At 45.7% G+C, this 16,633-nt stretch overlaps 1 protein-coding gene across 2 annotated transcripts in view; it reads left to right on the top strand.

The window, feature by feature from the left end:
* The window catches only part of NSD1 (nuclear receptor binding SET domain protein 1), a 53,677-nt gene that overhangs the window by 22,115 nt on the left and 14,929 nt on the right, over positions 1–16,633 (top strand). For both annotated transcript variants that reach the window (XM_015876032.2, XM_015876030.2), the window contains exons 6-19: positions 1,465–1,586; positions 1,727–2,018; positions 3,386–3,495; positions 4,578–4,647; positions 5,412–5,530; positions 9,794–9,937; positions 10,367–10,490; positions 10,825–11,025; positions 12,292–12,471; positions 12,835–12,991; positions 13,265–13,470; positions 14,031–14,143; positions 15,298–15,567; positions 16,467–16,583. In XM_015876032.2, the coding sequence (XP_015731518.1) occupies positions 1,465–1,586; positions 1,727–2,018; positions 3,386–3,495; positions 4,578–4,647; positions 5,412–5,530; positions 9,794–9,937; positions 10,367–10,490; positions 10,825–11,025; positions 12,292–12,471; positions 12,835–12,991; positions 13,265–13,470; positions 14,031–14,143; positions 15,298–15,567; positions 16,467–16,583 (2,225 nt within the window). The remainder of the gene's footprint in view (positions 1–1,464; positions 1,587–1,726; positions 2,019–3,385; positions 3,496–4,577; positions 4,648–5,411; positions 5,531–9,793; positions 9,938–10,366; positions 10,491–10,824; positions 11,026–12,291; positions 12,472–12,834; positions 12,992–13,264; positions 13,471–14,030; positions 14,144–15,297; positions 15,568–16,466; positions 16,584–16,633) is intronic.

Here is a 16,633-nt window from a genome sequence, read left to right as displayed (position 1 = left end):
ATGCAAAATTTGTAGTGGGGTTTAGACTAAATAAGGCAGAAGCGAGGGCTGGTCGCGTTTGCTGACTGAGAACTTGCACAAGTAACAGCTTCTTAAAGGTGCACGGTTTGTCATTGCCATTCAGACTGCATTTGTACAGGAGTCATTTGAGGGGAAGAATGATGCAGTTAAGCCTCACTTTCTGCTACAGTGCTGTATGTGCTGCCGGCTGGTTCCGAAGCTCTCAGTCATTACTAGTGAAGACATTAGGCCTAGAACTGGTTACCTGCCAGCATGGGTTGCACCTGGATACCTGTGCAGGGGGGTTATTAGCAGCTGAAAATAGTTGTGTTTGGGAAAGGTGGTTCCTTTCTTCTCTTTTGGCCAAGTTTGATGTTTTCATCCTTCTTTAACCACGATGCCACAAGAAGGTGCTGCAATCTTGTCCAACATCCCAAGTGCTGCACTGGAATGCTTTTATATATATATATATATATATATAAATGTTTCTGCTCAAAATAGAAAAACCCACCTTCTGCATGGGGAAAGGAAATAATGAATAGAAAACATACTGTAACTTTCCAGAGGACCACAAATATCTGTGTGCCAAGGTGGAGTTCTAACAGTAAGGCAGAATAATTGTGAAAACCATTAAAGAGGAAAAGACACTGATATTTGAGAAAGTTAAATAAGCGTTGTCTTGCTTTTTGCTGCTTTTGAGTAAGGTGACAAAGTGCCAGGGCCCCTCCTTGGGGCTCCCTGTGGTTCTGTTTGTGCCTGGGAAAAGGTTGGTGCCAGGCTTTTCTCTTGCAATGGTGCATTGCTGTGCAGATGTAAAGAAAGAGATGTCTGAGCCCTGAGAATCTTGCAGCCTCCTGGGAGGACAGTTAGCTCCCTCATCACGTCCTGATCTGTGCACAGAACCTGTTGTTGGGAAGCAAAAGGAATAAATAGGCTTGCAATAGCAGATGGGGGATTCAGGGCTCTTGAAGTACATCACAAAATGTGCTAGGAAGGAGGGAAAGGAAGGAGCTTGACTGATACAGAGCCAGTGGAGCCAGCAACCAAAGACTGTTAGGGAGAGCAGTGTTTTCACATGCCTCTGCACATAGATCCAAGGGTGTTTGGATTGACAGGAAAAAGTAGAGTGATGAATCTGAGTTTCTAACAGATGTAGGTTTGGGGGAAGGTACTACAAGAAAACTGAGTGTAGGTTGTGTAAAGTGATGTTGGATCACATTGCAAGGAGCATCTCAGTCAGGTATCTCAAGTGCTTGAGGTCGCCATGGTCCTTAGCAATCCCACCTACCACATTAGGGTTGGGGGAATAGGAAGCTGGAATATTAGAAGGCTGTATTAGGGAATTTCCTGCATGGAGCTCTGAAGGAGAAGGCAGGAGCAGCTCTTACCTGCGGGTCACGAGGAGGTTTTTTTGTTTTGATATTCTCAGAAACACAGTCTTGAAGCTGCTTTCCTTTTTCTTAGTACATTCAGAGAGGAAACGCCTTAGAAAGCCAAGTAAACGGCTTCTGGAATATGCAGAAGAATATGATCATTTATTTGCACCCAAGAAAAAGTCAAGGAAAAGCCAGGAGCAATTGCAAAAGGTAGGTTAAGGCAAATGTGCTCTTCATGGCTTTTACTGTTGGGCTCCAGTTTTTTTGCCTGGTCTTGCTTGCTGAGTGTTGATGCTGCATGCAGGGCTGTGCGGGGTGAATATTTTCACCAACGTGTTTCACTGTATTAGGTGAATTCTGTGGCAAGGTCTGGATTTGAAGGAGGTCTTCCTGCACAGCGCAACCCTGACAGAGAGACACAGCGGGGGCCCAGTCCTTTGGTTCCAACACCATTTTCAACCAAAGAGTCCCCTCCCATCCTTGAAGCCGAGTGCTCCTTCTCAGAAATAGAGCCCCACGCCTCTGATCCCAGTGAGCAGCTCATAGAAGGACAGTCTGATTTCCCAGAGCTCGTGCTGTCTTCCTCTGATGTTTCTGAAGTTTCTGCTTCTCCGGATGCAGAGGAGAGATTCCTGAAATCAGGTAAGTGGGATATTGTGTTGTTCTGCTCCAGCAAGCGAGTGTGTCTTGAGTTCACTTGAAGTGTTGCTTCAGCCTGTGTGAAAAGGTTAGTAGCTGCTGATCTTTGTTTTGTTTGCTTTATTCAGTGACCATTGCTGGTGCTAGGAGATAAGAGGGGCAGGTGAGATGTGTGACCTGGTGAAGTGGCTCATTGTGAGTCTGCTGTTAGTGTTCTGTCTGAAGACTTGTCCAAGGTCAAAGCTCTGGTGCTCTGGCTGTGTAAGCTTGTAGGGATCGGTGTTTCTGTTCTAAGGGGCTGATCATTTTGTTTCTTTGTTTGAAACGTGTATTTGTAAATATATATTACTATAATTATGAATGTATGTAGATAATATATATAGAAGTACTTATGTAATAATAATAATAGACTAAACAGGCAGAGAAAGCTGCAGTCACTGCACGATCAGTCTGTAATTTGTGGGGCAGAGGCGTGACAGGTAGAAGTGAAAAACCTGCAGTGATTGAAGGAAGGAACCTGAGGCTGGATATCAGGCACAGCCTGCAGTGCAGCAGTGGATGCAGATATGCAGTATGCAGAGGTTGTCTCTCTTCCCACTACTGAGGGAGCTGCCAAGACTCACGAAGCCTGGGCTGTGGCAGGGAGCAGTGATATGCTGTCCCTCCACAAGGTGGCTGAGGTCTTTGGTATTGCTGTGTGCGGAGGAGGATGCAGCCAAGCTGATTAAGGATGCAGATGAATGGGGTAGGATAGGTAATAGGCTGTTTCCATGGAGTGCCTTGCACACAGAGTATCACAATTTCCTGGTTGTTTTAAGTATTTACTGCTGCCCATGTCTAGCAGCTCGTTGCCTTCCAGTGGCTGGCACAGAGACTGAGCTGGAGGCTGACTTCTATAGCTGGATTCCATGGGGCATCTTGTCCCAGGTAGTTCTACCTGAGAGCACCCCCTTCAGTCTCTTCACTGTGTGCAGTGTGAACACTGATGGGGTGCTGTGGGAACGGGCACAGGAGGAAGCAGGGATGTGTTTGTCATTATTGCAGGGCTGGGTTTTGCTGGTGAAGCAATTGTGAAATCACGTTGTGAACTGCACTGCCAGGATGGTCGCCTACTGGCTTTAAGTTCATGGTCTCTCTTCCATGGGTAGATTTTTTAATATTATATATTGAGATATGCCTGAAGGTGGTCCAAATGGAGGTCTGTTTCTTTGCAGGTTGTAGAGGTAATTGTTTCTTTTCCCTAAGGAGATTGTGCTCCAAAAAATGAGGCGAATTTGATTGTTTTGAACTGCTGGCTGGCATTTTCTTAATGGTTTTAGAGTGACTGAAGCTAAGAAAATCCCAATTATCTAACAAGAATTCTATTGCAGGAAACTTTGAGAGCAAGCGACAAAGGAAGCCCACTAAGAAGCTCTTGGAATCCAATGATTTGGACACTGCCTTTATGCCAAAGAAGGAGGAGTGGACTCCCCCAAAGAAGGTATTTTTCTTCCATTACTTCTGAAAGTCAGGAGAGAAAATGAGCCTTGACAGTAGGCCCTGCTGAGAGAGAGGCGCAGGGCAGTGAGCTGTCTGCTGCTGGCTGTGGCCCAGGAGTGAAGGTCCACCCTTCCCAAAGGTGCTGGTTGCTGTGTTATGGTGAAGAAATCTGCTAAATACAGAGGAGTTCCCCACCCTTTCCCACTTGCAATGGGGACTGGGGAGTTTTGGCTGTGAGGTCTCTTCTCCATTGATTTATATGGAAAAATGAGTCATCTGGATACAGGCTGGGAAGCTGTGGGCAGAGCTTTTTGGTCTCAGGGAATTGCTGTTATGTTACACTGTAACTTGAACCTAAGGCTTTCTCCTTTTCTGTCAGATGTTCTCCGAATAGTATTTCATTTGTTACATTCCCAAGTTGGCTGATGCATGGTAAGTAAGTGTAGAACTTGTAGCAGGGTAGAGGCTGGAGTTGTAACACATGTAGCGTGCAGTGCTAGACGCAGGGTTTGTTTTTTTTTAAAGAAATAGCTGATCTTTTCTGCTAAATGCTGAAAATCCAGTGACATGATTTGGAAAAAACAAATAACAAAGACTAATGTTGGGCATTGTAGGTGCACCAGACGTAGCATCAATGTTTCTGAGGTTGGTTAATAACAGTTTTCTTACCTTTCTCATTCTCTCTTTCTCCATGGCAGAGTCTTAATGCAGTCATCAGGGTTGCAGTAATACAGAGACGAGAACAATTCAGTTATAGGATTCATAAAAGTGTAAAAGCAGAAGAGAATCTCTATTCCCAGCAGCTTTTGGGGTGTTAGCAGCCTTTTGGGGAGAGCTCAGGAAACAGTGAGGGATGCCCAGTGAGCACGAGACCTGGCAAAATCAGTGTTCATTCCTCCTTGTCTGACTTTTCCACATGGGGTCTATCAGACACACAAACAAAAGGTCTTCTTGAGAAGTTACTAAACGTTGATGAATTTATTATCTGAAGTAATTGCTGCAGTCACTTTTTAAGATGCTTAGTGGCTGAGGAGTGTGCGTCTTGGGTTTGCATCTGGTGAATTGTTTCTTATGTATTTTTAGGGCACTGGCCCTTCAGAGAGCGACAGCTCGGAGCTGTACTCACCAGCCCACTTCCCAGACCTGGGAGAAGGTAAGTGAATGCAGAGCAGCGGAGGTACATCAATGTGATTTGTATCAGTGCCTATGGTTTTTAAAGGGAGCTGTGTAAGGCATCTTAGGCATTAGCTGAGGCAGTGGGAGAAGAAATAGGTATGATTGTTTGTCTGGAAATACTGTTTTATATATATATATATATATATATATTCTTACTTCCCTGTGGAAAGTGGAGGTATTGGGTTCATATTTCCATGGGGAGATACTCACTTTCCATTCTTACTCTGAATGGTTGTGGGAGAGTTGTCACCATGGTACCAACATGCCTGATGGCATGCACTGAACAGGCTCAACATTGCCTGCTCTGTCTAGTGGACAGTTGTGCAGTTGCACTCTATTCCCTTCTCCACATGCCTTCATGTCACATTGGTGTCAGCATGAGAAAATTTGTATTGCATAATGACAGGAGGAGGTAATTAGCAGCATTTGAATAGCAATGTAAGCTTTGTGTTGATAGCATTTCTTATTTTCTGCTGGGGGGCTGTCTCAGGAAAGTCGATGATGGTGATAATTGCAGATCCACAAAAGAGTTCATACTTGGAACCATTATGAGTCAATGTTATCCAGGTCCTCTGATGGCTGTAAGACAAAGGGCAGACCTGTCTTGGAGGCTTGCATTGCCCCAGGCTTTATGCCCTCGAAGAAAATAGGAGCCAGGCTGCACAAGTTGGTGGGCATGTAGTGAGCAAGCCAATTGTTATTTCTGCATTGTTCTTGAATGTTCTTTCTGTTGCATCCCAGCTTCTGAAAAGCTCTTGGAGAAGCAGCGCAAACGGAAGAGACCACGCCATTCCTCTGCTGCAATACATTCCAAGAAGGAGAAAAATGGGGAGAGGCTGGGGGGGACCCCACGCTCTGAGGTACCGTTGGGTTTTCCTACACACTGTCATCCATTTAACCTGTCTGCTGCTTGCCAGGGTGCTGTGCACAGTCTAGGCCAGGTAGTGGTTGGCTGGCTGAATGCAAGATTAGGTCTCATCTGGGACTTTGTCTCCCTGATGTAGCTGCATGAGCTGGGGTTGAAGCTGGACATATCACCTTGATTATTAATTATTTTGTGATGGCTGCTTAGCTCAGGCTCAATTTTTCAGCTGCTGCTCTACTAGTTCTCCAGGAGAAAGGCTGTTCTGATATGACAGAACAAAGGTCTGACTGGCATCTTGCTTTGCATGTCAGGAGGCCTAACTGCTGTAAAGGGTCTCATCTTCTGGTGGTGGGAATCTTGCCCTTCTGCACACCAGTACGAAGTGCAAGCACTAGATGTGGACATGAAATTCTTCTTCTATTTGCCCTGCATGCCAGGGTGAGCTCAGAGACATGTTGGAGGGGATGGGGGATGAACTGTTTGTGATTGCCCACAGGAGCCTCTGATTACGTTCTGCCATCCAGCAGAAAGGGATAGATGGGGCAACACCCTTCTACTGCATCGTAGCAAAGCTGGCATACAAATATCACTGACAAGCACATTTTGCCTTTTAGGAGTGAGCCAGGTATCACCAAGTGTAGGGGAAGCAAGACTTTTCCTGAGAGAGGCAGGACGCCTCCGGGCCTTTCACAGCATCGTCTCTCACTTCCAGTGGCCCAGGTTCAGCAGCAGGCTGTTCTGTCAGGATAGTCAGTATGTATTTCAGGAGCCAATTATAGACGTATACTGTTCTATTTGTTATCGTTATACAGCTTCCAGCAGAGCACAAATACCACACCAGTTGTCTGAGCAGTGCCAGCTACTCTGAGGTCTGCTGCCACTGCCTTCTGAAAAGCATTTCTAATGGGGATGATAAAGTTTGGGGTAATACCTCTGGGCCCTATAAACCTTCCTGTGCCTTTTAAAGAGCACTGGTCAGTTGTTTCTGAAGTGTGCTCACCTGGAATCGTGTTTCAAAGAAGCCTGTACAAATATATTTGCCTATGCTGGAGAGTAGTTAACACTGTCTGCTGTTAGGCACCCTCTGAGAGGCTGGCTCAATTTGGAGCTAGTAAATTCTCTGCACATCTTATATAGGAAAGAAATGAGGAGTCAGTTCAGAGCAGCAAGGCAGGTAGGCCACAGCTCTGAATGTCACACACCACTCACTGCAGAGGAAGCCCAGGGAGTCTTAACTGCCTCCAGCCTTAGATGTATGTTGAGTACCTGAAGTTATGAAATGTCAATACTTGACACCTTTATGCCAACATCCCTTTTTCTGTGATTGTGTTTCTTGAGCCACTGAGGTATGTGTTCACCCCTTGGCTTTGGTGAATGAATGGGTACCGGTGAGTATTGAGCTGCTTTAGAGATGTGATCACACTTTCACTTGGCATTTGCACCAAACTGGTCCTTAAGTGACTGTCCGCACACCAGGCAGGAACCTCATTTTCTTTTGAGTGGTGCTAGGAGAAACAGATGTTTGGATGGTTCAGCACAATGAAATCTTGGTTCCAGCTGCTTTCAGAGGGCAGAGAAAATCCTGTCTCCCTGGGCTGAACCGGGCAGCTTTCTCTGCCCTTCCATTTTTGTGGAGTTGGGAAAGCAAGTTCACAACATCAGGGCAGCAAGACACCAAGAAAAGGGATGGAAAATGCTGTTGAAATGGTTGTCAAGGTTGTGAGCCAAGGTCAGGCTGAGCCAAAGAACCGGCCAGGCCTTTAAAGATGTGCCAGATACAGCAGCAGAAATAGCTCTGGAAGAAGATCGACGATGAGACCTGCCCCCTGTAGGAGGTATGTTGCTTCACACTACTCTTTCTGGCAAGGGGAAATAAGGAGAATGGTGTGATTGATCCTTCTGAGTGATGGTGTTGGAGGGTGATCCCCTTCTCCCTGCTCACCAGGCATAAGTAATCTGGCCTTGCCCACCCTTGTCCATCTCTGATGTTCCCTACTCTCTTTGTGTTTCTGGAAGGACCAATTAAAAATACACTAAAATCCCAGCATGTGAAATGTACAGGTTGGCCATGTACCTGTAACTAAAAAGGATATCTTGAGGCTGAAAGGATAAGGCCTAGAGCATGCTGTGCCACTCTGGATGGTCTGGGCTCAGTTGTTTTGAGGTTTTTGCTAACAACAAGTATTTGCAGCTCTGGAAAGAGGGTTGTTGGTTCGTGGTATGTAACTTAAGATGCACTTTAGACTGTCATTCCAGATAGCCCCTGAAACATGGACTGAGTTCATTACAAGCAGTTCTAGCAGCCATGCTAGGAAGACAGAAGGACCAGTTCTAAACTGCTCCTTCCTTCAGCAAATCTGTATATTTTCTCTCCCTCCTTCCAAAACTTTCTTGAAATTTTTGGTACAGTAGGAAGATAGTCATTAACCACAGGAGGAGTGGTGCTTGTTAACCAGTGCCTTGCCCCTCTGGAGGGATCCTTAGTGACCATGACAGGGGCCAAGCTTACTTTGTGTTTGTAGCACAGGGGCCCCAGCACAAGGTAGAAGCTGGAGCTGACATTGTTTATCCATATCAGTAGTTGATTAACTCTGCTCTTGTTCTTCCTTACAGTGACCCCTGCAACCCTGAGGTCACTGCTGAGCTGAGCAGAAGAGGGAGCACCTATGTAGGAATAGCAGGATCTGAGCTGTAAGCAGTCCCTGGAGCACTGGTTACTGGTGCTGCTCCTGGAGCATTCCAGGAACCAAGATAATATTTGGGCCAGTGGCCTGCGTTGTGGCAGACTGCAGCCTTCTTAGCAGAAATGAGCTGCAGACCAGAAGTATCTGGGGTAGCACTTAGGATGCCATTGTACGCAGAGACAAAGGCATCTGTTATGTTGTAGCTGATGATTGCCAGTGTTGCAGAGTCCTTTCCATCCCCTCTGCTAGGGCTATAGTAGCAGGAAACAATTTGCTCCATCTCAGTATTCCTGCAGGCTGCATCGCTGCCAGCCCTCCAGCGTGTATGTGGTGGTAGTCTGTGAGGTTGTACACCGTATGCTATATTGGATTGTCAGTAGTTTGTAGCCGGGAGTTTTCTTTTTTGTGCTCAATAAAGTAAACTTACACCATTCATATTTGTATTGTGTGCTTTAATATGCTGTCAGTGCATTTGTGCGTGGTTGCTCTACATGGCTTTAAATGGTTCCCAAATGAAAACATAATGGTGCATTCAAGGAATGAAAAGTCAAGCAAGGGATGTGTTGTTAACTGATCAGAATGCTGGCTTCATGTTCTTCCAACTTAAAGACATAAAGCTTTCCCATAAAGCTTTTTTTGCCCACACTCATAAGTTGTTCATAGTGTATTCAGTTGAGTTTAGGAACTTTGGTGGCATTACAGCTCAGATGGGTATTCTTGCATATAGAATATAACTCAAAGCTCCCTCTCCTGACTGTTAGTTGGACACCTGGCCCTGAGCAGGCACCAGGGTATGAGAGTGGTGGCTGCTGATCCTTCTAGGAGTCTAAATTCCTAACAAGGTCTTGAAAGTGTACAGCCTTTTTTTCTGGGCATACAGTAGGGATGGCTTTTTGACCCAAGGAAGTGCTGTGTGCTGAGATCATTCAGCTGTCTGCAGTGAGCCAAGATTTCAAAAACAAATAAGGCAGAGTATTTAAGAAGTTCTTGCTTGAAGCATCTGGTTGGTTCCTAAAAGCAGTATGTTATGTTGGTACAGCATGAATGGGTCACAGACCTATTTGCTCTGGAGGGGCAGCTGGGTGTTTGCTGCTAATTACCTGTCCTGACAACTGTGGAGTCTACAAGTGCATACTGTGAAGCGTATAAGGAGAGTTCTGACTTCCTTGCTAAAAGGAGACTACAATAAGGATTGTTTGCAATCTCTCTCTTGTGTTTTCAGTGCAAGCAGACATAAACATTCAGGATGCTTCTCTGGCATTGGTGGATGTGATTTTCAGACTATATGCAATCCTGCCTGATATGTTTTTGTGAATGATGATACTGTTCTCTCTCAGCCCTTCCTCAAAGAGGAATTAAAAAGTGCTCAGTGTGTATTTATAATGATCTAATAAATTTAAGTGCTCTTCCTTTCCCTCCTTGTAAGCCTTTTGGTGGAGCCATATGAGAGGTGGTTCTCTCCAGGGTGGGTAGCACTGACTGCCAAACTTTAATGTGCTTGATGGCTGGATCTGTAATCTGCAGGTCAGGGCGGAAAGCTCCGACAGCCCCTAATTTTGAATTTCCTTTTAAAGGGGGAGACTTTGGTTCGTGGGACTTCTACAAGCCCCAAAGGGGGACACGAAGAGGGGTCTGAGAATGACCATGGAGTGCCTTCGTCCAAAAAGATCCAGGGGGAGCGTGGAGGAGGAGCAGCTCTCAAGGAGAACGTGTGTCAGGTAACCTCCTTGAGGAAATCTCTAGAAAACTTTGCCTTTCTAAGTGTTTTTTATGTTAGTGTTGGAATGCACCTGTGTCCCAGCTAAGCCCAGGTGACTTCAAGGTGTTCTCTGGGGGCTGCGTGGTTCTGAGGGTTTTGGCAGCAATCAGTAGTTTAACTGAACTGAGCCTTTCCTGTGCAATTGCCTTTCATCCTGCTGCAGTTTAAGGATGTTGGGAAGATGTGACCAACACACAATTTGTTTTAACTGATGGATGGTAGCAGGGATGGGATAGCAGATGGCAGTGGTGATTCACTAATCACCTGAACTGACTGGCATAAGGAGAAGGCTCAGCTTTTTTTACAGAGGCTTTGCTGACAATTGGCTGGGCTGGGTTGGGAAAGGGGTTGCTCAGAGCTGATCATGTCCATCCTTCCTTCCCCACAGATCTGCGAGAAGCCGGGGGAATTGCTGCTGTGCGAAGCTCAGTGCTGTGGTGCTTTCCACCTGCAGTGCCTTGGGCTCTCTGAGATGCCAACAGGCAAATTCATCTGCAATGAGTGTTCCACAGGTATACGGCTTTCCTGAGTGCTTCCTTAACTGGCACTCCTTTTTGCTTACACCTGCTGTAAGGCTGCGAACTGGCTGTCACTTCTCTGGTCATCAGTTTGACAATTGTTTTCTAATGAACTGATCTTACTGTTGTGAGGCAGATGTGGTGGGAATGTCCTCAGTGTGATCGGCAAGAGATGTTTTTCCAGTCTAGACTTACACTGAAACTTTAGGGCTGCAGACACCTGTGGTTTGGGTTGTGGCAGGGTGGGGGGTTGTAGTGTGCTGTTGTGTCTCCTGGTAGAAGCAATGCATTTTTATTGGGCCATTCCATGTGCCTGCTCTTTCTCTAGGAGTCCATACCTGCTTTGTGTGCAAGAGCTGCGGGCAAGATGTGAAACGGTGCTTGCTACCCCTTTGTGGGAAATATTACCATGAAGAGTGCATACAGAAGTACCCACCCACGGTGACGCAGAACAAGGGCTTCCGATGCTCTCTGCACATATGCATGACTTGTCATGCTGCTAACCCAACAAACATCTCTGCATCTAAAGGTACTGGAATCTTCTCGCATGGTCCCAGGGAAGCATTTAGAAGTTTCATGTCCACCTGCAATGACCTGGTGCACCAGTTCTTTGTTTTTCTGTCCTTTCCGCAGCACTTGCTATAGAATTTGCTTCTGTCAGGGTGGGAGGGGTGGTGTCCATGGGCTGGGCTCCTGATGGTCAGACTGAGCAACTAAAGTGTTCCTGTCTGGCCAGGCACTTGGATGCCTGGATGTTGAGCAAGGCCACATTCCTCTCAGTAGAGCTGCATGGACATTGTTGTTTCTCCTAGACAGCTCTCACTGTGCCAGTGCTGCAGCCAGTGCCTGCTTAGCAGCAGTGCCTGTTGAGGCAATGGCATGGAGAGCAGTGTAGTAAAAACTGTAATTGCTTTATTTCCTTTTATTTTCTTTTTCTTAATTTGAACTCTCATGATTTGCTTTTAAAATTGCTTTTTTATTATTTATATTTTAAATCTTTGGTATCTCAGGATGAGTGATGATAGTGTCAGCTGTATTCTTACCCTCAGGCTCTGTGTTAAAGTCATCTTCACGTGTCAGTGCTTAAAACAGAAGAAGCTGTTAAGGCATAAAGCCTGCAGCCGACTCCTCGGCTGAACGTTTGCCTTGTGACCCCCCTCTGGTGGTTGTTTTTCAGTGGTCAGATTTACACCTTTCTTTCCACCTCTTCTCCCTGTCAGTGGTTTCCTGGGATGAACTGAAAAGATGCTGAGCAGGCTTGGACAAAGTAGGCCTTCAGGCAGTTCTCACTTCTCCTTCCTGAAATTTCAGAGTAAAATCTGATTGGAGAAGAATAGAAGAGTAGAATCTGAAGTGGAGAAGCAAGCACTGTTTGCAGAAACTTCCTGGATTGTTTTCATTATGTTCAGTTACGCACTTGGAATACCCGCTCTATTTATTGTTTGCACTGATTTACTTATTATCTGTGTATGATGCGAAGCAGTCCTGATCTGTGAACTCTTGAGCTGGGTCTGAACAGGGTGCAGAAGGTTTTTCACTTCCAAATAATTTAATTTCCTATATATTGCCCACAAGTGCTGCTCTATTTTTTATGTATTTTCTTGTATTAGTTGGATAGAAATACAGAGATTATATTGTAGATGGTCTGTAGAAATTAAAAGTCAATTTCCATTTCCAACAATCACCAATGGCTCGTTGTTTTCCGCTCAGATACCAGTAGAGATTAGGTCTGGAAGGAAGTGAAGACTCAGTTTTCTCTGGCATTCACCACGATTCTGATGTGTTCCTGTGCCAGGTCGCTTGATGCGCTGCGTGCGCTGTCCTGTCGCTTACCACTCCAATGACTTTTGCCTCGCTGCTGGCTCTGTGGTCCTCGCCTCCAACAGTATCATCTGTCCCAATCACTTCACTGCACGAAGGGGCTGCCGCAACCATGAGCACGTCAACGTCAGCTGGTGCTTTGTCTGCTCGGAAGGTGAGACAGCGTGCGTTTGGTTCCCTGTCACCGCGTGAGGCCCTGACATAAATGACAAAAGAGCAACAGATGTGCTATGGGAACAGATCATTACAGCAGGCAGAAGCTTTGTCTGTGTGGAGCGTGCCAGTGAGAATTGCTTAGAATAGCTTGCCTTCCTATCCATCCCTATTTAAATCCAAGATCAAGCTAAGGCTTTTTCTGAATCTTTAAAAGGGTTTTTTGTGCTGCGTAGGTAGAGCATGAGCTGTCAGATAAAAGGTTGCAGAAGAACACTGCTGTTTTCCCAGCTGTCACTGTTTGGAGTTGTGGAGTCCAGGGCTTCTGCACAGGGACCCTGATAAATTCCTCCCTTCTTTGCAGGGGGCAGCCTTTTATGCTGCGAGTCGTGCCCGGCTGCGTTTCACCGTGAGTGTCTAAACATTGAGATGCCAGAGGGAAGCTGGTATTGCAATGATTGCAAGGCAGGCAAAAAGCCACACTACAAGGAAGTCGTCTGGGTGAAAGTCGGGCGCTACAGGTAGGTGAAGGTAGAACAGACTTGTCCCTGTTCCCTCTTCAAACGATGGTCGTGATGATTGAGGTGAGAAGCTGCTTCTCTCTGCAGGGTACAGTGAAGCAGCTTCTGATATTTTTGCATGCATGTAGCAGCTGAAGCTCATGCCTTCCTCTTCTCCCTCCAGCCTTGCTGGAAGCCTTCACAGCTTTCCCCATCTCTATGCAGTAATGTGCTTCTGGGAGCATGGGAACTGGGGAGTCAGATTTTTTATCTGCCTTTCCCTCTGTTATGTAGGTGGTGGCCAGCTGAGATCTGCCATCCCAGAACAATTCCTGTCAACATCCAGAAAATGAAACACGACATCGGCGAGTTCCCTGTGCTGTTCTTTGGCTCCAAAGATTATCTGTGGACCCACCAGGCCCGTGTGTTCCCATACATGGAAGGTGATGTCAGCAGCAAAGACAAGATGGGGAAGGGCGTAGATGGCATATACAAGAAAGGTAATTTGTCTTCATCTGGGAAGATGCATGTTCTGTTTCTCTCTTCCTATCTGGAGAAAATATTCTTGTGACAGAAAAAAATACCATTTTAGAGCTAAAGCTGAATTAAATTTGCAAAATGAATAGCTATTGATCTGTCATCCTGCACACTTGGAATGCTGATAGGTCTGAGTTCACAGAGACGGACTATGGGTGTGCAGATCCTTAATGCTTCTCAGCTCCAACATAGTTCCTCTGCTGCTCTATCGGCTTCCTTGTGCCTAGTACAGTCATTATCTGTATATAAAAATACTCATGAGAGTTTTGTGTTCATCTCTTCCCAAAAGCAGGGTAAAGCTAGCTGACAGTTTGGATGTTTCCAAAACGTTTCACCCACAGTCACTGTTATTGCCTGTGACTATTCTGTTGCTTTATCATGTTTTTTTTACGAATCTCTGCCTCTAAAAGTGTTTTGCCAAGGGTGTTTGCTTGTGGAGCTGTGGTTGCTGGGTCTACTCTTGCAGCCTACCTCTGTTTGAGTAGAGTGAATTCCTCATAACACACCCTGTTATTTCACTTAGCTCTTCATGAAGCTGCGGTAAGGTTTGAAGAACTGAAGGCACAGAAGGAACTGAGACAGCTTCAGGAAGACAAGAAGAATGACAAGAAACCTCCCCCCTACAAACACATCAAGGTGAGGGCAGGTCCAGGGGGTAAGGGAGGGGGAAGAATGGCAGTTGCAGAAGTTTTGAGCTATCAATGCAGGTGAATTACATGTATAAGGAAACATTGCTACTCTTGGGGCATCTGGCTGTTATTTGAAGGTTACTCTGATTGCCTTGGCTTCTTCAGTCAACCTCCACAGAAACAATTCATGTATCTGCAGAAATGTGTGGAAGCTGGACACCAGTAACAGGTACTGGAGCAGACCTGGATTGTCTCTGTGCTGTTCCATGACAGTTGTGTGATGTGAAAGAAGAGTCTCTCTGCCTGTCTGGGGTTTTATGGGAGAGAACTGGCATCACCCAGTGTGCTTGGATGTTGAGTGCTGCAGGTGGCAAAGTAGTGTGGGACAGACAGTCAAGATACAGTAGAGCAGAGGGGAGGATGGCAACCCACAGTGGAGCATGGCAGTGTCTTTCACTTCTGTTTTTCTTTTTTTGTTTGTGTATTGTTCTGTATCAATTGAACAAAAACATGAAATCAGATATTTGTGCTGGAATGCCAAATTTTTTGTGGAGTTTTGAGGAACTCCTCTGGCTTAGGGCTGTCTGTGAGGTACATTTGGAGCACTAATTTCTTCAAGGATCTCCAACAGGTGTGAGGTGATCTGAGTGAAGAGCTTGGGCCAAGTAGGTTCATAGGATAGGGATGTGGGCCCAGAGAGATCAGAAACTGGTGACTCAAGGACTGTGTTCCTCTTTTTCATTGCTTCCTTCTTCTTCTTCCCATTTTTATGTTTCAAGCTATGAAAGCTCAGCTGATTGCTGGCATTTCCTGGTAATAGCTAGGATTTTAAGGTAGGACCACCTGCACTCTGTGTAGTCACAGTGATACGGGATGGGGACCCTTTGCAGCCTTTTCCCCCCTCTCAGGGGATGTAGAACACACAAGGTACCAGGTGGTGCTGCTGGGGGGGATCTGTATCCTCCTTAACTCTTCCATCTAAGTGCACGCCTCTTCAGGTAGTGTGTTCAGAAGTACACATGTATCTGTACACCTCCTTTTACCCCTCACTGTCACTGGTTTGCACTGCATCCTGTCAGCTCATAGGCAAAGATTGGGTATAGGACTGTCTGTCATGATGACCTGTTCTTAAGCAGCTGATATCCTTCTCGTGCATTCAAGGTGAACCGGCCGGTGGGCAAAGTGCAGATATATACTGCTGACATTTCTGAGATTCCCAAGTGCAACTGCAAACCCACAGATGAAAACCCTTGTGGCCTGGACTCCGAATGCATCAATCGTATGTTGCTCTATGAGTGCCACCCCCTGGTCTGCCCTGCAGGAGAGCGCTGTCAGAACCAGTGCTTCTCCAAGCGCCAGTATCCCGAGGTGCAGATCTTCCGCACGCTGGCACGAGGCTGGGGCTTACAGGCCAAAACAGACATCAGAAAGGTACATGTTCTGTTTTTTGTGAGGTTTTCTCTTGCCACTTCTCTCTCGCTCCTTGTCGGTTTCCATAGGTGTGAAAAATTCCCTTCTGTAATTTGAATGCCATTTAGGAAAGAAGTGGATGAATGTGACTTTTGTAGTCTTGACAAGCACATTTTGGTTCAACTAAAATGCCTTGTATGTTATTGAACCACAGGATAAGAAAAGGTGATTGCTTGGTCTGCCTGTGTGGATGGTTGGCTTTATGAATACACCAGAATACTGAAGTATGAGACAGGGCTCAGGGATTCCAGACAGAACAGTGATTATGCCCACAACCTCCATTATTGAACAGCATGGCTTCTCTAGCATGAGAATCTTGCATCAGAAACCGAGGTCAGGCTTGAATCTTACAAAGCATAGTATCTTAGAGATGGCTATAATTGCTGTGGGAAGTACTACCTTGGAGACAGCTAAAATACTTGAATGTCTGTTTCAAATCTAGAGAGTGGTTATTGTGTGGGCACACATCGATGCTGAACAAAGAAAAAAGAGCATTGCAGCTAAGAAGAACCTCAAAGCTAAGAAAGAGTGAAGTTAAACAGAGGAAATTAGATGGCATGGTAGAAGAGTTTCTGAGAAAGAAACCATGGAAACAATATACTGTAGGGGGGAGTGGAGATCCAGGAAAACACTTTATGTCAAGTGATTTGTTGTGTGTGTGTGTGTAAAACTGAATTATCATTAAGGACTGCTAATAAAATTATAGCTCGAGCTGACTACAATGCACAGAGGGAAGTTTTTATGAAGAAGTTTCCACAAAGAAAACAGGAACCGTGTTTGTAGCACAAAGGTCCCTCCATCATGGAGGGAACTGGTCATGTCCTAGCAGCCTGTTTTCTTCTTTTCCTCTTTGGGGGCAGGGTGAATTTGTTAATGAATATGTTGGGGAGCTAATTGATGAAGAGGAGTGCCGAGCCCGAATCCGTTATGCCCAGGAGCATGATATCACCAATTTCTACATGTTGACACTGGATAAGGTATGTGGAAGGAAATTCTTTTGTCAGGAGCAGAGACAGAAGTAAATAAA

This window comes from Coturnix japonica, chromosome 13, assembly GCF_001577835.2.
Source record: "Coturnix japonica isolate 7356 chromosome 13, Coturnix japonica 2.1, whole genome shotgun sequence".
Taxonomy (NCBI): Eukaryota; Metazoa; Chordata; class Aves; order Galliformes; family Phasianidae; genus Coturnix; species Coturnix japonica.
This window is presented reverse-complemented; position numbering and strand designations above follow the sequence as displayed.